Below are 19658 nucleotides of genomic sequence, written 5' to 3' on the forward strand. Positions count from 1 at the left end.
GGGGCCCCAAAGAGTCAGACACAAGTGAGTGCAATGATGATGGTACACTATACATACATATATATATGGAGAGAGAGAGGAATTTGGTTAAAGTGTCTTATAAAATGATTTGGGAGAAATGTGACATATTTATAACATAGGGTTTTCCCATCAATCAACACCCACCGTTCATCTGTGTCCATCACCAACCAAAGTTTTATAGTTTCTTTGTTGCTGGTTAATTTCAATCCTTGCAGTGTTTCTCACTGTAGCTGCCACTGTGACTAGGATCTGTGTCAGGGTTCCCACAGCCCCCTGCCTGTTCCCTGGTTCACTGGAATGATCACAGGACTGGGCAGTTGTGTTCAGGGCAGGACAAGGGAGAAGACTCCCCACCCCAACCAGGCAGGTCAGTGGAGCTACTGCAGCTGGGGTCCCGGGGCCAGCTTCTACCCCGCTCCCCACTCACTCCACACCCACACCAACTCTTAGCTTCTCATCTCTTCTCTCAGTTACCTTTTCACCAGGCCACCAGCCTCCAGGAGGCTCAGGGCAGCTGGAGTTTTAGTTGTTTCTTAACCCCGAGATTTATCCAATACACGGCATGATCTAACATGACACAGAGACACCCAAATGTATGCAGAACTGAGTGAATTAACTTTAGATCCAACATGACGGAGGCAGCCTGCAGAAGAGCCTCCTCCCCAGGCCGGGTGGAGTGAGGGGTGCGGCAGAGGCTTGCAGCCCAAAGGGCACTGCCACACCCTCCCCCTACACCATGAGCTCCCCTGGAGGAGAGGGTTGGTCTTTTCTTTCAGGGGGAGCTGCAGATGAATCCTTTCTGCCACAGGCTCCCTAAGGTCCGAGTGCTGCCGGTCTGAACTCTCCGAACTGCTTTCTTCTGAAATGTGCTGTGACAATGTCCATCCTCTGAGCTCCTTTGTCGTCCCCTCCGAGCTCCTCGCTCTCCTTCCAGCGGTTGTGTCTCCTTGCTTTGCCCGAGGAGGGGGAACCGCCTTGGCTTCCTGCCCCTCCGTCTCAGACACCCCATGGCCCTTTGATTGATACATGTGCTTGTATCAATCCCACAGCAGGCAAAGGTGCTCTGTGATGGGTGTAAAACTAGCTACTTCCCATATGAATACATGATGAGCTTGTTAAGACCTCTAAGAGGGAGCTTTAATCAGGAATTGCAGTGGCTTCATGGGGAATATTGTGACTTGGATTCTCCATAAACCAGGACTACCATCTCTCCCTTCTGACCACTTTCTGTCTCACCGCTTACCCACAGGGGCCCAGGAAACAGCAATTAATTTTTTAAATTGAATTTATTTTGGCACTGCTGGGCCTTCATTGCTGCTTGAGGGCTTTCTCTAGTTGCGGTAAGTGGGGGCTCCTCTCTGGTTGTGGCACATGGTCTTCTCATCACTGTGGCTTGTCTGGTTTCAGAGCACAGGCTCTGGAGCACAGGCTCAGTAGTCATGGCACACAGGCTTAGTTGACCCATGGCATATGCGATCTTCTTGGACCAGGAATTGAACCCATGTCCCCTGCATTGGCAGGCAGATTCTTAACCACTGGACCACCAGGAGAGGCCAGCAATTAGTTTTGATATTAGCCCAAACAAGACATAATTCAGAGGAGAAATCACCCTCAGAACATTACATATGTGTTTTCCAAAGCTTCCTACCCTCTCCCTCTTCCCGTCCCCCCTCCTCAGTCACAATGATCCTGGCCTCCCTGTTTATGAAACTGAATGACTAGGGAAAACCCTAAGTTCAACAATCAGGACTTGAAGCCTCTCAGGAGGCAAACACCTCCCAAGCTCTAGTTTGTTTTGTGATTCCAGTGACAAAAGAGCCTCCTTCCATTGTGTGTGTGTCCCCTCCCGGGGGCGAAGGGACTTGCCACCTTGAGCCGGTTCCTGCATGTGACCCCCCCTTTGTAACAGAATGTCACCTGGCTCTGTTTCAGAGTTCTTTGAAGAGAAGAGGCAGCCGGGAAGCATACAAAGAGAAGAAAGCCTTCACCCAGGTAAGCAGCATCTCACTCTCATGCGACGTCTCCTCATTTTGAGTTTTCTTGAAAAGTGTAAGCATCACCTTGAAGATCGCCAAAGAATCACCTGTGCAAACATCTGAATTCACCCAGAGCCTCCACGGGGTGAAAGTTGTCTTCCCAAACCTAGAGTTCTTCCCTCTTGTTTCTTTCACTGCTCAGCTGGTGGTTTCCTCAAGGAGGGGAACAGACCAGCTTCCTGGGCAGCGTAATTGGGTGCCGTTCGGGACTCTGCTGTGTTCTCAGATGGTGACGGGCATTCTGGCCATCAAAGTCAGTCACACAGTGAAAGAGTCAGATAGCACAGCTGCCATTACGTTGGGTTGTCCAGAAAGGATCGTTTTGAGGGTTGGAGTTTTTTTTTAAATGCACAAGCTGAATAGTATCTTAAATTGTCCTAATCGAAAGCAAGGTGTTCCCTGCAAGGTGGTCAGAGTAGGGCCCTCTCTGTGCACAATGCATTGGGTCCTTCAGAACTTCTTAGCTTTTCTGAACACTCTGCATTTCTTTATTTTCTAAATCACTACTAGTATTAGATGTTAGAAAGAGCAAGGCCTCTTTGGGGTGTCTGCTCCCTGGAGGCCCCAGAGCAAGGAGTGATGAGAGAGACACCATGGAGAGTCCAGGAAACTATGAGGCCCAGTGCCCACCCCTCTGTGAATCCCCGCTCCCCATTCCCTTGCTTCTCTCCTCTCCCTGAAGCCTCCATCGCCACAGCAGCTTTCATGGAGGGCCAGGCCTGGTGAGCCAGAGAAACGGCAAGGCTTAGCTGTTTTCTTCCACGTCTCTGCTGCCCAAATCTCACTTTGGAACTGCTAATAATGGGGACATGAAAGCCTGTTGTCCCAAGATGCTGAGCGCTTCGGCCCCTGGCCTTCAAGACTGTTTCAACTTTCTGGCTTCTGACCAGGGAAGAACTGTTCTTTAAAAGCGTCATCTTTGCATATCGTGGGGTGACAAGTGCAATGCACTCACCGGGGGTCAGTGAGGCTGGGAGCAGGAGGGGGAGACCTGAGAGTGGGATCATTGAGCCGGGAGTTTCTGTCTGGCAGAACGGAGGAGCCGAGCACCTTGGGAACTGCAGGTCTACAGCCAAAGCTCAGAGGAAACTGCCGCCCCGGCGCAAGGTAGGAGCGCGAGCAGCGGTCAGCGGCGCTGGGGTACTGGCCAGAGACAGACTTGCAAGCCAGACAATATACACCCACAGCGTTATATTTCTGTTGCTTGTCAAGGCCTTTTCCGCTGGTGGCGGTGGTGGTGGTCCTGTGTGCGTCTTCCCTCACTGCGGGCCATGCTGGGCTTCTCTGCTGCACCACGAAGAGTCACGTGGGCCGGCTACTGGATCTGCTTCATGCTCCTTCCTGGAGCTGTCAGACCGTCTCCTGAAACCAGAGCTCGAGGTCGGCCTTGCCCCTCCCGGGGAGTCTTGGCAGAGTTCTAGAAAGTCTTCAGTTACCAGATAAGATGGGTGTCCAGCCGGTACTGCTACAGCTGAGGCTGTGATTCCCCCATCGTATCAGAAGAAGTTGGCCTCCTGCCCCAGAACAGCCTGAGCCCGGCTCCCTTCAGCCTCCCTTTACCCTGCACGCCGGCTCTGGCTGCCCCCACTGAGCAGTGAAGTTGACCACACACTCCCTCGGTTTCAAAGACGGCCTTTTTTTTTTTTTTTAAATCAAAACCTGCGTTAGTCCTGGTGGCAGGGCTGGCTGTGCATGGGTGTTGCATAGAAACAAAGCATGCTTTCATCATATGTTAGAATTCCTGGTGTGGGGGTAGTTTCTTTCCTTAAGGAGCTGGAGCCTTTTTGGATATTTGGTCAATCCTCAGGTAGTCTATGAATCAGACGCTCACGAGGGTATGTTGTGGAATCCTGCTTTTTCACCTGGCCTGGGTTTAAGTTCAAGGAGACAGAGGAGGAGGATGGTTCTGATTTAGAATCAGACTTGTGGGGAATGGCAGGGGATGGGGGGACGGTGTAAGGTTCCCAGAAGTCAAGGTGATTTGAGGGCTTGCTGGGGTTTTCTACCATATATAGGGGTGCAGATAAGTGCTTCTATCTGAGCACAGAGCCCTGGGGAACACCAGACTCCATGTGCATCCTCCAACAGCTCAGCTCAACTTTTGGGGAACAACCCTCAGGAGAGACAGCCTGAGACGCCCTGACCTTGGTTTGAGACAGAAGCGTCCTAAACTGTGCAGGGGGCTCTGCCCTCAGCCACCACCATCTCAAGGGCTCACCAGTCGTGAGTCTCCAGGGAGGGTGGGTCAGGACACTGGTCCCGCCTGGGGCTCTGCCCAGGCTTGAGTGCCAGGCTGAAGGTGGAATTCCCCTTGAACAGGTGACATTCCCCTCCACTGTCTCCACGGCTGTCCCCAGCACTGAAGTGAAATTCTGTGCTTAAGTTGGAGACAGGATGGTGTAGGTGATTCTAGACTCAGGACAGACACTAGCTACCAAGTTCATGATGGGGCTAAACATCTTTCTCTCCTGGGCTTGTTACCCCTGAAGTGATTCATTTACAAAGTACTGACACTATCTCCACTGACACCTGTTTAGTTTATTCAAACCCCTTCTTATGACAACAATGACCTCTCTATATTTGGACACATAGATTTCTTATAAATCTATATCAAAAAATTTGAAAAGATGCTTTTGATCTGCTTTCAAAAGTTCTAAGAACCTGGGTTGTTTAACATGCCAATTTCTGGTACCCAGTAGGTATTCAGTAGTTCCTGAAGGAATGAATGAATAACAAATAAGTAGGCTTTTCCCCTTAGTGTTAAGTTAGGATTAAATTCAGTCTGTGTTTTATGGCCCATGTATTCTGTGTAGGCCCTGTAAAATGTGCATCATTACCGCAGCAGTGATGGTAACCTATCTTGCTTCATTGCGTGGGGCTGTCAGCTTTATTTCCGGTTGTCACAGAACCCCTCGTTATGTCCACCTTTGTTCAATTGCTAAATTGTGTCTGACTCTTTGCGACCCCATGGATTGCAGCACACCAGGCTTCCCTGTCCTTTTCCATCTCCTGGAATTTGCTCAAACTCATATCCATTAAGTCAGTGATGCCATCCAACCATCTCATCCTATGTGGTCCCTTTCCCTCCTGCCTTCAATCTTTCCCAGCATCAGAGTCTTTTCCAACGAGTCAGCCCTTCGCATTAGGTAGCCAAAATATTGGAGTTTCAGCTTCAGCATCAGTCCTTCCAATGAATATTCAAAGTTGATTTCCTTTAGGATTGATTGGTTTGATCTCCCTGCAGTCCAAGAGACTCTCGAGAGTCTTCTCCAGCACCATACTTCGAAAGCATCAATTCTTTGGTGTTCAGCCTAACCAAAACCAAACCAGACCCTTGATGTGATAAGTTCTAGATCATGAAGACTGTGCCCTCCTCCCAGTGACATTTATATATCACTTTCCTGATATACAGAGAGGAAGAAAAAAAGTTACTTGCTCCTTTCCCCCAAATTCATTGAGTTTCAGACAAAGCAGAAAGTTGGCTTCAGGTCTAGTGGTGGGAGGAGGCAAGGTAGGAGCTCCCAGGGAGGTCTTTCTGCCCAGTGGTGAGTGTGCAGCAGGAACCAGTGGAGAATGAACCATGTTCTCTTGCTGACCCGTCTGCACAAGTGACCAGCTGGAAGAGCTCCCCCACAACCCCAGGGCTGACTTGCTGGTTTGATGATTCTTCCTCCCCTGGTGATGGGATGTGACGACCAAATAAGGAGGGAGACTTTGTCCAAGTTTTGGTTCCCAGGACAACCTTTTGGAACTTGATAGCCAATCACAGAGGAATGAGTCATGACACTGGTCACTGTTGCCAGCCGCCCAGTTGTCATTTATGAAGCCGTAGCGTGAGCCCAGATCCAGAATTGATGCAGTTTCAGGGTGTGGAGACCCCATGGGGAAGGCAAGGGTCACTCTAGTTGGTCCTGAAAGGGCCTCTGGACCTCAGTCGAGCAGTGCAGGGTTTTAGCAGACAGCCTGCTCCCGTGACCCTCCAGAGTCCTCTGGCTACCCGAGGAGCCCTACTTTTTAGATTTCAAACCACTTAACACCCTGCCTTGGGTTTCTGGGATTAATATCCTGCTGTCATAGCCACTAAAAGGTGCTGAAGTCGAGTTTGCATGGAGAGAGGGTATGAGTCACTCGGGCCTTCAGTTTACAGTATCCATCTCATACTAACCGCCAGAGCTGGGTGCTTACTCTGCAGCTTAGCATCCAGAAGCCCTCATGCCCATCATCTTGAGTCATCTTCATGTCATCCCTGGGATGAGTTGGGGGAGGACGATGGGGGGGGGGGGTTGCCTTGTCTTAGGTTCTCAGCAGATTTGTGGAAAGCCAGGCTGATTTGGGGTCACCTGGCCTCCCCATCCCATTAGTACCTATGAAGTGCTGGCAGCCCCTCTGTTGAGGGAGGAGGTAAGTGGCAACAGGTAGAAGTTGGCACAAAGGCCTGTCCATCTGCCCCAGGCTAAGCTAGGGGCTTGGGGTGTCTCACAGGTCAGGATGGACCCAGAGAGGCGGGGTGAGTCGCCACATTGCTGGCGGTGCTGGGCTTCATTTCCTTGCTCCTCTCCATCTCCTGGATGATGGTTTTCATGTGCACCTTTGCCCAAACTACTTGTTTGCTGTCCTTTGTTCCTGTGACCGAGCAGGCCTTGGTGCCCCCATGAAGGACCAGGCCCGCCTCGTCTGTCATGGCCCCTCTCGGTGGACCCCATGCACTGACGGGAAGAGTGGTGCTTCGTGTGTGTGGTGTGTGTGTGTGTGTGTGTGAGGGGTGAGGTGCGAGGAAAATTGTCAAAAACAGGAAGGTGTGATACTTTCAAATAACCCTGGTCTGGGCTCTCTCTCCGGGCAGGATGACAGCGCGGATCTGAGGTGCCAGCTCCAGTTTGCCAAGGAGGAGGGCTCGCTGATGCTCAGGAAGATGGCCAAGCTGGGGCGGGAGAAGGACCGGCTGGAGCAGGAGCTGCAGAGGTACAGGGCCCTCTATGGGGACGCCGACAGCCCCCTGCCCACGGGCGAGGCCGGCGGGCCGCCCAGCACCCGCGAGGCCGAGCTGAAGCTGCGGCTGAGGCTGGTGGAGGAAGAGGCCAGCATCTTGGGCCGGAAAATCGTGGAGCTGGAGGTGGAGAATCGGGGCCTCAAGGCTGAGATGGAAGACCTGCGCGGCCGGGAACCCCTGCCCGGTGGGCCGACCTCGCCCTTTGGGGGGGACTCCCTGGAGTCCTCGGCCGAGCTGCGCCGGCACCTGCAGTTTGTGGAGGAGGAGGCGGAGCTGCTGCGGCGGTCCATCTCCGAGATCGAGGATCACAACCGGCAGCTGACCCACGAGCTGAGCAAGTTCAAGTTCGAGCCGCGGCCGGAGCCAGGCTGGCTGGCTGGGGGTGGGGCGCCCCTGCAGGACGAGCTCCAGGCGGTCCGGCTGCCGATAAGCGAGCTGAGCGGGGAGGTGCTAACGCTGCAGCCGGGCCCGCGTGCCCCTAGCCCGCGGGACAGCGATGCTGACAGCGACACGGGCCGGAGGAGCGACGACGGCGAGGACGGCCGCGTGCAGCCCCGCCGGGAGGGCCCCATTGGCGGCGAGAGTGACTCGGAGGAGACCTTCGAGAAGACGTCCGGCTTCGGCAGCGGGAGGCCGTCGGAGGCCGGCGAGTGCCCGGCGGAGCTGTTGCGCGCGCGGGAGGATTCGGAGCGCCTGGCGAGCATCAGGCACGAGGCAGAGCGGCTGGAGCGCACGGTGGAGCGCATCATCACGGACACCGAGGCTGCGCTCCCGGCCGGAGAGGCCTCGCCCGAGGCCTGCGGCCAGGACACCAGGGAGGAGCCCCAGCTGCTGGGGACCCTCAACGCCAGGATGAAGGCCTTCAGGAAAGAGCTCCAGGCCTTTCTGGAGCAGGTGGAGCGGCTGGGGGAGGGCCTGTCCCCGCTGCCCCAGCTCACCGAGTCATCCAGCTTCCTGTCCTCTGTGACCTCCGTATCCCGGGACTCCCCAGTGGGGAACCTGGGCAAGGAGCTGGGCCCGGACCTGCAGGTAAGGGGCCTCCTGGCTCTGCCTCCCTGCTCCGTCCTGCTCCTCCTCCTTCTCGCTGGCCTGGCCGCGCTCCAGCTCACCTTGCTCACGGCTGCTTGGTTATGATTGCAAACCTGCATTGTACTAAAGCCTCAAGTTTCAACCAAAGCCTTTCTGTTGGTTGGGTTTCTCTATTGTTTTTTTTTTTTTTTTTTGGTTTGGTTTGGTTTAGCTCTCTTTTCTTTCCTTGTTTCTTTCCCCCTTTCCCTTTTATTTTTAACCACGTCACTGCTCTTGGCTAAGAGGTCCTACCTCTTGACACGAGGCTAACCCACTGGCAGCACCAAGGATGGACGCATTCTGTCCCTTCTCCTTTTTTGGGCGTCCTCAATGACCAGCCATCTCGATGAAGAAGCAAAGAGGAGTTTGAAGCGCAGTGCAAGCGCTCTTCGAAGTCAGGATAATTAGCAGACTCCCTGGGAGCGGGTGCATTCGTGCCTGGGTTCACTGCCCCAGGGACAGTTCAGCCCACCAGCTCCCTCTGCGACACAGGTGGGGCAGGCAAGGAGCATGGTGGAGAGAAGGATGGCTTTGACAGCACCCCGGAGCCGAGGGCGGCGAGTGGTGTGGCCCGGACGGCTCTCCGTGCACCGCCCTGGACTGTGGCGTGCGATGCCCGATGCCTGACTGCGGGCGAGTCTCACTCCCGCGTCCCCATCGCATGCGCCTCGTGACCAGCGGGTTGCATTCTCCGTCTCTCTGTTTGCCTTTCAGATCTCTCAGCCTGCCGTTTTGCTGCTCCTCCTCCTGGCTCTGTTCTCTCCTCTCTCTGATGCCGCTGTGTTTGCGTTGGTTTCTCTGGTCATGCTTTTCCTCATCCCATAGATTTCCAGCTGTCTGTCTACCTTCCCCACCCCACCTCACCCTCTTGTCCTTTGTATTTTGTTTAAAATTGTGAGACAAGAACAAAAGCAAAAAAACCAAATCCCTCCCATGCACCTCACAGTCCAAACTGAGAGATCAGATGGAGTGGCAGCCGGGGCAGGAGCGAGGGGAGGAGCGGGGTCACCTCCATCTCCGCACCGCACGGGAGCTGCACCGCCGAGCCGATGGGGATGCCGGGAGCTGCCGGCCTGGAGCCCAGAGCTGCTTCAGCCTCGAGGTGAGCAGGGGTCCCCTTCACCTTCCCACTCCTCCTTTGCTATGTGTTTGTGTGACGGTTCCCAACTAGGTCCAAGGCCCCTAGGGAATATGATAGGGATATGGGGCATGTGGGATCAGGGGGGTACTTAACTGAATCAGAATCCATGGCATACAACTGAACTGGGGGTTCACACAGGCTGATGGCAGAGGGCCTGGAAACGAAGTGAAGCGACTGAGACTGATTCTTGAGGCTGTGTGGCTGCTTGTCAGGCAGTGAGGAAAGGAGGACTGAAAACCAAGAGTGTCCTGCCTGTGTGTCTTGCCCCACCCCCACCTGCTCCTTTCTGGATGGTGCTCCAGACGTAGGACAGAACCGGGGATGCTCTTCTGACCTGGGGGCTCTTCCGCAGTCTCTGTTGCCATAGCAACCCATGTCCACAAATCTCACAGTCGCCGTGGATAGTACTGCTTTTCCTCATCCCATAGTTTTCCAGCTGCCTGTCTACCTCCCCCACCCCACCTCACCCTCTTGTCCTTTGTATTTTGTTTAAAATTGTAAGATAAGATCAAAAGCAAAAAAACATATCCCTCCCATGCACCTCACAGTCCAAACTGAGAGGTCAGATGAGTGGCAGCCGGGACAGGAACGAGGGGGAGGAGCGGGGTCCTGTTGTAGGTCACAGTTGTCCCGTCAGCGCAGGCTCCTCCCTGTAGGTAATTCCACCAGGACAGAAGGTAGGTGGCCCCGAGGCAGGTGTCTGGCTCTGGTACCACCTGTTGAGGAAGTTGCTGCAGGGTTATAGCCGCATGTTCTGCATTAGGAAAGGTCAGGGTGTTTGCTTTCGGAAGCAAACAGAAGCTCACTTCTCAGAGTCAGGTGAGAAAGTCCCCTACGAGTGCTAGGTGCTGGGCGACATGAAATATAGATAGTAATCAAGAGCCGGAAGGAGTATGTCTTGCTGTTGAAGACCGCCTGGCAGGAAGGGGTGTCACAGCTCTAGTAGCTGGTACCAATTTTCTGTTTGTTCTGGTGTGATTTTATAACTGTCAATATATAGTAAAAATGGGCAAAAACTAGCCAATCAGACCACATCAAATGACAGCATGTGTAAGGCCAAAACCCTGTCTGCGTCCTGTCCTACACACCGGTTACTTTGGCACGAAAACCCATGGCCAGAGGCCGGGCCACATTGCCAGTCTTCTCTGCCCCCAGGGGCCCTTTTGCTGGGTGGCCCGGTGCCCTCCTCCTTCTATACACCGTCTGGGGTGTCCTATCTACTAAGCGTGTCCAGTTCACTGTGGTGAAGTCAGAGGACTCCCTCCCCTGCACCCCCAGGCCTTGCTGGTTCCCCAGGAGCAACAAGTCTGCCCCCCACTCTCCCAGGCACATGTGCTCTGCACAGCTTCAGAAGCCACAGAGAATCTAGAGAGAGGAAGACGCTTAGCTGAAACAGTGTCGTGGGAAAATAAACCTTCGTAAAAGGGCGAGTAGCCAAGTTAGATAGTGCTATGCCATGACTTTGGGTCACCGAACAATACGGCTCAGAAGGGATCTCCAGACAGACCCCCTCATTCTACAAGTGGGAAGAAAGCACGAGGCAGTGTCAGCAAATTCTCCCCCACCCCAGCTGACTGGTGGTAGAGCTACGTCGGAACTGCCTCCTTGGGCCTGGTCCGTCCTCTCCCCACCCCTGCCCCTTCCGTGAGGAGTGCTACCTATTCAGCAGGGACTGGTCCCCACTGACCACTCCCCCCAGGCCTGGACATTCCAACAGGCGCTCCATCTCCTTGGGGAGCATTTCCAAACACAGATCACTCGGGTGACTAATCCTTACGCCAACTATCTTGCCATGGAATGTTTCTTCTTTCAAGCATCTGTCTGGTTTCCTTTAATTTTATACCTTCCAATGAGACAGTAAAAAAATAAAAAACAACTCAGTAAAAGGCAAGGTCCAGGAGCATCATTTCCTAGAAGGGGAAACTGATTTACTCAGGAGTTAGAGACACTTTATTCTGACTTTTTATTCACCAAGGCATTTCACACAGGAGAGAAAACTCAGGTATGCAGACACAATTTTAAAATACTTTCTAAAAGATGACACCCCTCTGGTTTCTGGCCCCTCTGACAGCTCCATAGTTTTTCCTTTCATGATGAGAGGAGCCCCATGTTGATCCCACGTAGGGTCTGGTTCTCCATGGAGTGGCTGTGTGTGTCCCTGGCATGGATGCCACCCTGACAGGCTGCTCAGCTTGGCCTTTGAATGTGATATTGGGTTAAAGGATCATACCGTGGACAGTTTTAGGGAGCAGAACCCTTTAGTGAAGACTTTGCTGAATTCATTGCCAACACTTGCTTTCCCATGAGGCTCTGCTGGAAACTACACACGGCAGCAGAGCAGCCGGCCAGAGAAGTGACTCTGGGTTACAGACTCGGGGCACAGGGCACGGATGCCACGGAGCGCCATGCAGCTGGGGGAAGGCAGACAGAACAGACGCTGTCATCTGGAATGGGGCTGAGACTGAGGCAAGGTGTACCGCTAGCAGGTTTTTTGTTTTTAAATTGACATGTACGTGATTTACAACGTTGTGTTAATTTCTGCTGTACGGCAGTGACTCAGTTACACACATATATACATTCTTTTTCATATTCTTTTCCGTGAAGCTTTATTACAGGATATTGAACTATACAGTATGACCTTCTTGTGCATCCATCCTGTGTATTCTAGTTGGCATCTGCTAATCCCATCCTCTTACTCCCCTTTGCTAAGAGTGTCTGGACTTCCTCTTCCATTGCCCTTGACATGACCTTGGTTTGTCTGCAAACGCTGACTACTCTTCAACACATGTGGATTTCCTTCAGCCCTTGGCTCTGTGGAGGTGCTAGTGGAGGGGTTGCAGAAGCCACCTTAGATTGGTGGCTTTGAAGAAGAAACAACTTTCTGAATTGAAGCTGAAGTTTAGAAGATTCCTCAAGTCTCATTTGTGAAGCGCCTTCTGTGTTTTTCACCTTATAGAGTTTCATGTTTGGGGAAAGGGGACAGAAGTTAAGTGCTTATTTGGGAAGATTTGGGTAGACATCGAATCTTAGTAGTAGGTTTAACTACTGCTAGTAGTACCAGCAGCAGCAGTCACGAGGCAAAGAAGAGAAAAACTGCCTTCTTACTTGGTAGCATGTTAGCAGATCACAGGTCTGTGTAGTGGGAGGCCCGCCCTTTGGGCCACACATGCTGAGCTCTGGGGGGCACGATGTGTCCATATCCACGCCCAGACCCTCAGAGCTGCCGCAGCCAGAGAGAGCCAAAGTCCCAACCTGCCAGCACCCACGAGCCTGCTAATGCAGCTACAGAAAAGTTAACCGCTCAGAGGAGAATCAAAGCGAGCAGACTTCAGAAGGGCCAATACTCTGGTTGCCTGTTCCTCTCGGTGGCTGCCAGCAAGATTCCCACGTGGCACAGGCGTCTTCCCGGGCTTTGCTCCCTGAGGCTCCCAGCAAGTCTGCTGAGAGATTCCATCTGTTAAGAAAGCAGGATATGGAATATGTGGTTTGGAATGTGCCGGGCGCCTTAAAAATAGTGCTGAAGGAGGAGCACAGGCACCGGTCAGATTACACGTAAATATGAGACCGAGCCTGTGCCCAGAGGATTGAGTTTCTGGGTCAGAAATCCCGGAGTCCTTCTCCTGAGCCCCTCCTCCTGTGCTTTCATCAACGAGAGCGCTCTTCGGCCTCAGCTGTGACATACCAGGCTCGATGAAAGGATGTGGGGTTTATATGCCAAGTACGTGGGCACAGGTGCTGACCCGATAAACCGCTTTGGAAAGAAGCTGTAGCAGAATTGGCCTGAACAAATTAGAAGTCATGGGAGATGAGGTCACAGGGAGGGAGGCAGAATGGAGTCCCAGTGAATGAGTAGCATTGTTGTTATCTAGTAAGTAACCACATTAAAAGATTTTTGATTTTTTGGTTTGATTTGGTTTCTGTTTGTGTATTGAGATAGCGAAGTTGTCTTTAGTGTGGAAAGTAATTTATACGCTAGTTTCTCTAAAGATGTCTGGGAAATGAGCACTGTAGTCGTGGCACACGCCATGTAGAGGAAGGCTGGAGTGTGGATTCCCCAGTGATAACACAGGGAGGTGGTCCTGGTGTTGAGATAAACACGTGTCCATGGCATGGGGACCACCAGGGAAGGCGTCAGCTGAACATAAACCGACTGCATAGGACGAGGTGAATGTGTTTGGTGACTAATCAGAATCTTAGGTGAGTGGGCAGAGGATGGTTTCGGCACCTCGGTGATGAAGGGGAAGTATGTATTTTTGGAGGGAATCTCTGTGTTGTGTAAAACCCTTGTCACATGTATGTGACGTGTATGAGCATGTGCGGCGGTTGTGTGGCGGTGGTGGAGTGATTCTGGATGGCAGTTTCTGCCACCGCCTGTTTGTATTTTGGTTTTTCTAACACTAGAGTGGCAGCATCCTGCCTAAGAGCAATACTTGTCCACAGAGCTTTATTTCTTTTAATGTCTGCTCACTTGTATTTTTGGCTGTGCCGGGTCTTCGTTGCTGTGCGCAGGCTCTTCTTTAGTTGTCAGCGGTGGCTACTCTCTTGTTGGGGTGCTCGGGCTTCTCTTTGCTGTGCCTCCTGTTGCAGAGTACAGGTTCTAGGGCGCGCGGGCCTCGGTAGTTGTGGCACACAGGCCTAGATGCCCTGTGGCATGTGGGAGCTTCTCGGACCAGGGATCGAACCCGTGTCCCCTGCATTGCAAAGGTGGATTCTTAACCACTGGACCCGTGGGCAGCACATCATGCTTCAGTGTTAATGGCGCCTAGGATTTTTAACAGGACAGTGTTTCCATCTCTAAAAAACATGTCATAAAGGAGCTCGGCCTCTGTCATTGCCATTTGGACGTAAAGGCGTAAAAGATGGATTTTACCAATAACCGTTTTATTGAAGATTCCTGTAGGTATTTTAATGTAAAATGTAGCAGGCAGACCTTGTGCAGCTCCTCTGAGGCACTGGCATCTGTTCAGTGAAGGAGCCCGAGGCCACTTGCCCTAAGCATCCTGGGGAAAAAAGAGAGGCCTCCCAGCGGGGCAGGAAAAACTCTTAACAAGAAAGTATGAACTCATTAATTATGCAACTGAGGGAGACACTCATGGACTTGGGCAGTGAGTCCAGAAAGCTGTATGTGAGGCAGTCATGCATGACCGTCAGCATCGCCAGCTTTGATGCCTGCAGCTTCTAGAAAGTCGTCTAGAAGCCGCCTCGTGTGTGGCTGCCTCCTCTTGGCCTGGTTTGTGGCACTGTGGTGGCCGAAGCCCAGGTGATGGCACCGCTCACCGACCCGGCTGCCAGGTTAGAGATGCGGGTGGGGCTCTGGGGGAGCTGCCGAGAGTCGCTCTCTGCACCTGCGGGTGTCTTGTCACTCTGTGTGCCCCTGCCTCGTGCACGGGTCTGTCCTGGGTCTTCAGCTTGGCCAAGTTCTAACTGCCACTAAACCCCTTCCTTTGTCCCACTGGTCAGCCTGGGGGCTCCCCCGAACAGAGCGCATCCACTAAACCCCTTCCTTTGTCCCACCGGTCAGCTCGGGGGCTCCCCCGAACAGAGCGTATCCACTAAACCCCTTCCTTTGTCCCACTGATCAGCTCAGGGGCTCCCCCAAACAGCGTATCGATAAAGGAGCTTCAGGGTCAGCTTGCACAGGTAGTCAGACTACATCAGAAAGAGGCAGAGAGATTGACAGACACTATCGGGAAGGTAAATATGACCTGGGTCCAGCGCCACCTTCTCTGTTCGCAGGGTCCCGAGAGAGAGAGGATGGGCGGTGCTTTATAGGGACTCAGTCTCATGCACCAACTGGGCAGCCTGGGCTTGGGGCTGGAGGGCACATGGATAAGGGCACCCAGTCAAGCTGCCCACCTCGGGGTGTCTCACAAAGATCACTGTCTACCTTCCTGCTGGAAAGCACGCTTTTCCATCCTGACATTGGTCAGTATGTGGTCTCAGGAGACGTGGGTTTGATCCCTGGTTCGGGAAGATCCCCCGGAGAAGGGAATGGCAACCCACTCCAGTATTCTTGCCTGGAGAATCCCCATGGACAGAGGAGCCTGGAGGACTGCAGTCCATGGGGTTGCAGAGAGTCAGACACGACTGAGGAACTAACGCAACAGACAAGCTTGCCTACAGCCAGAACCAGTAAAGGGCCTTCCAGGCCACCGGGCATGAAAGTGTGTCCGTGATGTCCAGTGTCTGCAGATTGGTACATTTCATCAATATCAGGTCAATTTTCTGCTAGATACATCGATAGTTCACCCGTTGTATTAGAAAAAGCTGCCACTAATTGGGCTGTGGCCTTATCAGCTCTTTTAGCCATTTTAGAGTAACCTGGTCCTGGCTCAAATTCCTCATCCACTAAGTGCCTCCCCAGAGTTCCCAGGACCTGGGATCACTGTCCCCAGGCCTCCAAGGTACCTGCCACCCCTGACACACCCGAGACGCAAACCCAGGCTTGAATGGCCGTGACTGCTGCTCAGACCTTTTTGTGTTTGTTCCTGGAAGACATCTGTTATCTTTAAAAACAAAAACCAGATGATCTTGAGATGGCACCATGGAGTTTCAAATGCATGTCCTGTGTACAGTAAGGTATCTGTATGTACTTACTCTGGCAAGGAATGTGCATGCCGCCTAAGCCTCACATTGTCTGTGGTTCTGCTCATCGAAATGGGTTAAAAACTGATCAAGGGAGCGCCTTCTGCCATGAAGCTCCGGGAGAGCCAAGCCAGGTGCCGCTAGACATGTCCCCTTTTTTAAAGTTATATTTATAGGTCAAGTTTCACATATTATCACCAAGTGAGTGAAGTGAAAGTCGCTCAGTCGTGTCCAACTCTTTGGAATTCTCCAGGCCAGAATACTAGAGTGGGTAGCCTTTCCTTTCTCCAGGGGATCTTCTCAACCCAAGGATCGAACCCAGGTCTCCTGCATTGCGGGCAGATTCTTTACCAGCTGAGCCATAAGGGAAGCACATGAATACTGGAGTGGGTAGCCATCCCTTCTCCAGGGGATCTTCCCAACCCAGGAATTGAACCAGGGTCTCCTGCACTGCAGGCGGATTCTTTACCAACTGAGCTATGAGGGAAGCCCAGTATCACCAAAGAAAAGTAATTTCATATCACCTGAAGGTTAATCCCTAGAGAATTTAGGTGTAGGGGTGTGTGGGTGTGGGTGTGGGTGTGGGTGTGTGGGTGTGTGGGTGTGTGGGTGTGTGGGTGTGTGTTTAGCATTGCACCAAAAATCATGTTGGAAAGTGAGTTTATTCCTGGAGATGCTGTCAGCAGAACCGCAGGGTCCTGGTGTTTCTAGTACTGGATTCAGGATAAAGGGCTGTGGGGTGAAGACTCTCCCAGCCTCAGCTGGAGGCACTGAGCAATCATCCAATTTTGTTCAAAGGGGAAGGGAAAGGGTCTCCTCACCTCCCCGAGAGCCAGGGACACGACTCAGAGACTTGGAAAGTGCATGGGATCCTGGAACAGGAGAAGGCAGCAAGGGCCTTGGAGGAAGAGGGAACAGAGCGAGCCAGTCAGGAAGGGATGTTTCTGAGAGGTAATAGATCAAAAAATAAACTAAAAGAATAGACCCTCCCAGGGCTGTGCCTCCAGGAGCCAGTCCTGGGGCACCTCAGGGGCACCCGCCTGGCACTGGGCACAAACAGCAGGGATCAGTTGCATTCGGCAGCTGAAACCCTCACCAGGGTCAGTCAATGGCCTGAGATAACACAAAAATAAATTGCAGACACTGGGCTTCCAGCAGCCCAGCCACCCCCCTCCTGTCTAGCTCCATGTCCACAGGGAAGAAAGCCAGTGCTGGGATTCAGGGCTGCTAAGCGTGTGAGTGAAATGCCTGTTTTTCATGTTATCTGGGATAGCTTCAGGTGCCATCTGGGTGTCAGCACCCAACTTAGTACTTTCAGGAAACAAAACCAAACCCACCTGTTGGTTTTTGACACAAGAGGGGATGTTAGGGTAATAGCAAGACTAGCATTCTAACCTTTTCTGGTCAGTGGAGCAAAAGACTTTCAGCCTATATATCACTTTAGCCACCATGAATGCTATTCCTGTGCCCTCATCTGCACCCCATGTGCAGTTGAGTACTAGCTTGTCATCTTTCTGTCAGGGTCTGTGGGAACCCTAGGGCTCAGCGAGTCAAGGGGGAACGACTCCCACTTATTCCGCCTGGACACCTGCAATGTGCCAAGGCACAAGGTACCAGCCCCAGAGTGCAAACAGGGTCTGCCCCTGGGTCAGCTGTCAGCCCTGCCTCCAAGAGACCGTGCTCCTGAAGGGGTCTAAGGAACATCAAAAAACCGCAGGAGAAACTCCACGATGAGAAATGATGCCGACCCCTCCCCTTGAAGGGGGCATTCTCCTCTAAGTGCAGGGAGTTGCGGGTGGGGGAAGGTTTCTGAGTTTCCCATCCCAGGCGGAATGGCCGCTGGGCAGAGGCTCAGTTGGGTGGCAGGTGGGGACAGCCGCCCGTCACGGCGCCTCTCTTCTTCGTCCAAGGCGGAGGAGGAACGCCGCTGCGCCCTGCGACGGCGCGACCGGGAGGCGAACGGCCTGGCCCTGCAGGCCTCGCTGCACGAGCGCGCCTGGGGCGACGAGAGGCACCTGATGCAGCAGGAGCTGCGCTCCCTGAAGCAGAACATCTTCCTCTTCTACGTCAAGCTCAGGTGGCTGCTCAAGCACTGGCGCCAAGGGAGGCAGGTGGAGGACGACGCGGAGGACTTCATGGAGGTAGTTCGGCCCCGGGAGTTCCTTTGTATGGGGTTTGTTCTTGATCCCCAGGCCCTGCTGTCCGCCTACCCACCCCGCTCCGCACGCAGTCATGTTCTGACTATCTCAGGTTATTTTTCAAGCCCAGTCCAGGCAGAGCAAAGGCAGTGGGGTTGTCCCGTGCTGCCCAGGGAGCTCATTTGAAGAGCACGCTGGTCTGTAACCCCCTGCTGCACCCATGCTTTTTGCTGCCATGTCTTTTTGCTGATGGATGAATTTGTTATCACCCCAAAGTCCTTCACTGGTTCATTCCACAGTGATGGTTTGCAAACCTGGCTCTAATGCGGTCTCTGTGAGCTCCAGCAGGAGCTTTCTCACAGCCTCTGAAATCGGTATATGAGGCATATACCTACTTAGGCCTCAATTGCCAGGTTGAGCTATTGAACCAGAGCTATTTTGCTTCTGATTGATGGCTACTGATTAAGACAGAGTGGCCTCCAGCTCTGCAGGCTCCTCTCTGGCCATGCTCTCCGGCGAGCACGGGGCTGGAGCTGCTGGTGTCTGCTGCTCTGGCTGCCTCGTCGGCTGTTCCAGGGCCCCATGGTGGTTGGTTCCTCTTAGCCCCCAAAGACCCGCTGCTCCCACTCTCGTCAGCAGTGTGTACAGTTTTAAGACATCCTGGGAATGGGGAGATACAATGATGCTCTTGCCTCGGGGTGGAGAACTTCTTCAAAAACGAATTCAACCTGCTTCAAGATAGCCATGACCTAGAAAACCATTGTTAAGCAAAACCTGGAAGTAGTTGTCAAGTTCTCTATTAATCACTAATTTGGAGGCCCTCCTCCTTTCACTGTAACTGAGCACAGGAATGATTTATAAATAGTAATATTTCTAATCTCCTCTAATAAACTGGGCACCCTCTATGTGAGGTTTAGATGGAGAAAGTGGCCAATTAAGTGAAGTGGTCACTATGAGCCTCTTAGGGAGAGAGGGCTGAGAAGCGAAGTCGTGATAACCCCTGAAGTGGGTGATGAACCTCAGACATTAAAACAGGCTGAGGGCAGAAGAATTCGGCTGTGATTGTCCCCCCCTGCCATTTCAGAGCGAGCTTCCAGAGACCTTCCCCAGGCTCGGGGAGCTTGGCGTCCAGGGGGACACAAAGGCGGATAGTCCAGACCGAGACGACGACGGGCCAGGCTGTGGCTTTTCCCTGGGCGAGCACTCTCCGCAGACGGGTGGCCACGGGTTGCGGCTGCAGCCCACTGACGGGGGGCAGCTGTACAGGCAGGTGGGTGCCGGCCTCAGCTTCTCATTCCCCCTGCCCCGTCATCTGGTCACGCACTGGTGTTCCCAGGGGCAGAGAGCTCTGGTCTACTTGGCTTGTTCATGTAAATGAGGGCATAGTAAGGGCACGTCGACTGAGTCCCCTCAAGGCCAGTGAATGTGCCTCAGTACTGGGTAAGGTGGCTCGTGTCTTATATAGAGGGTGACCACTCTTCCAAGGAGATGGTGCCCTCATCACGGCCACGTAGGGCTTTGGTGGTGTTTGCTGGCGGGCAACATAACGCAGGAGGAAAAGCAGGCTTGCTTGTTTGTCTTTTTATCTCCAAATGTGTATGAAGTGTTTCAGGTTGTTTTTAAGCCACACAAAACTTAATGTCTCCAATACAAATATTGGATGACACTTGAAGCAAAAA

General features: G+C 52.9%; 1 protein-coding gene across 4 annotated transcripts in view; it reads left to right on the forward strand.

The window, feature by feature from the left end:
• MTCL1 (microtubule crosslinking factor 1) overlaps window positions 1-19658 on the forward strand; it is a 112474-nt gene that overhangs the window by 64718 nt on the left and 28098 nt on the right. For 3 of the 4 annotated variants that reach the window (XM_018039583.1, XM_018039582.1, XM_018039581.1), the window contains exons 4-8: window positions 1954-2013; window positions 6901-8076; window positions 9062-9217; window positions 17752-17982; window positions 19064-19249. In XM_018039583.1, coding sequence (XP_017895072.1) covers window positions 1954-2013; window positions 6901-8076; window positions 9062-9217; window positions 17752-17982; window positions 19064-19249 — 1809 coding nt within the window. The remainder of the gene's footprint in view (window positions 1-1953; window positions 2014-6900; window positions 8077-9061; window positions 9218-17751; window positions 17983-19063; window positions 19250-19658) is intronic. The other variant, XM_018039584.1, reaches the window with a different exon arrangement.

This window comes from Capra hircus, chromosome 24, assembly GCF_001704415.2.
Source record: "Capra hircus breed San Clemente chromosome 24, ASM170441v1, whole genome shotgun sequence".
NCBI classification, from domain to species: domain Eukaryota; kingdom Metazoa; phylum Chordata; class Mammalia; order Artiodactyla; family Bovidae; genus Capra; species Capra hircus.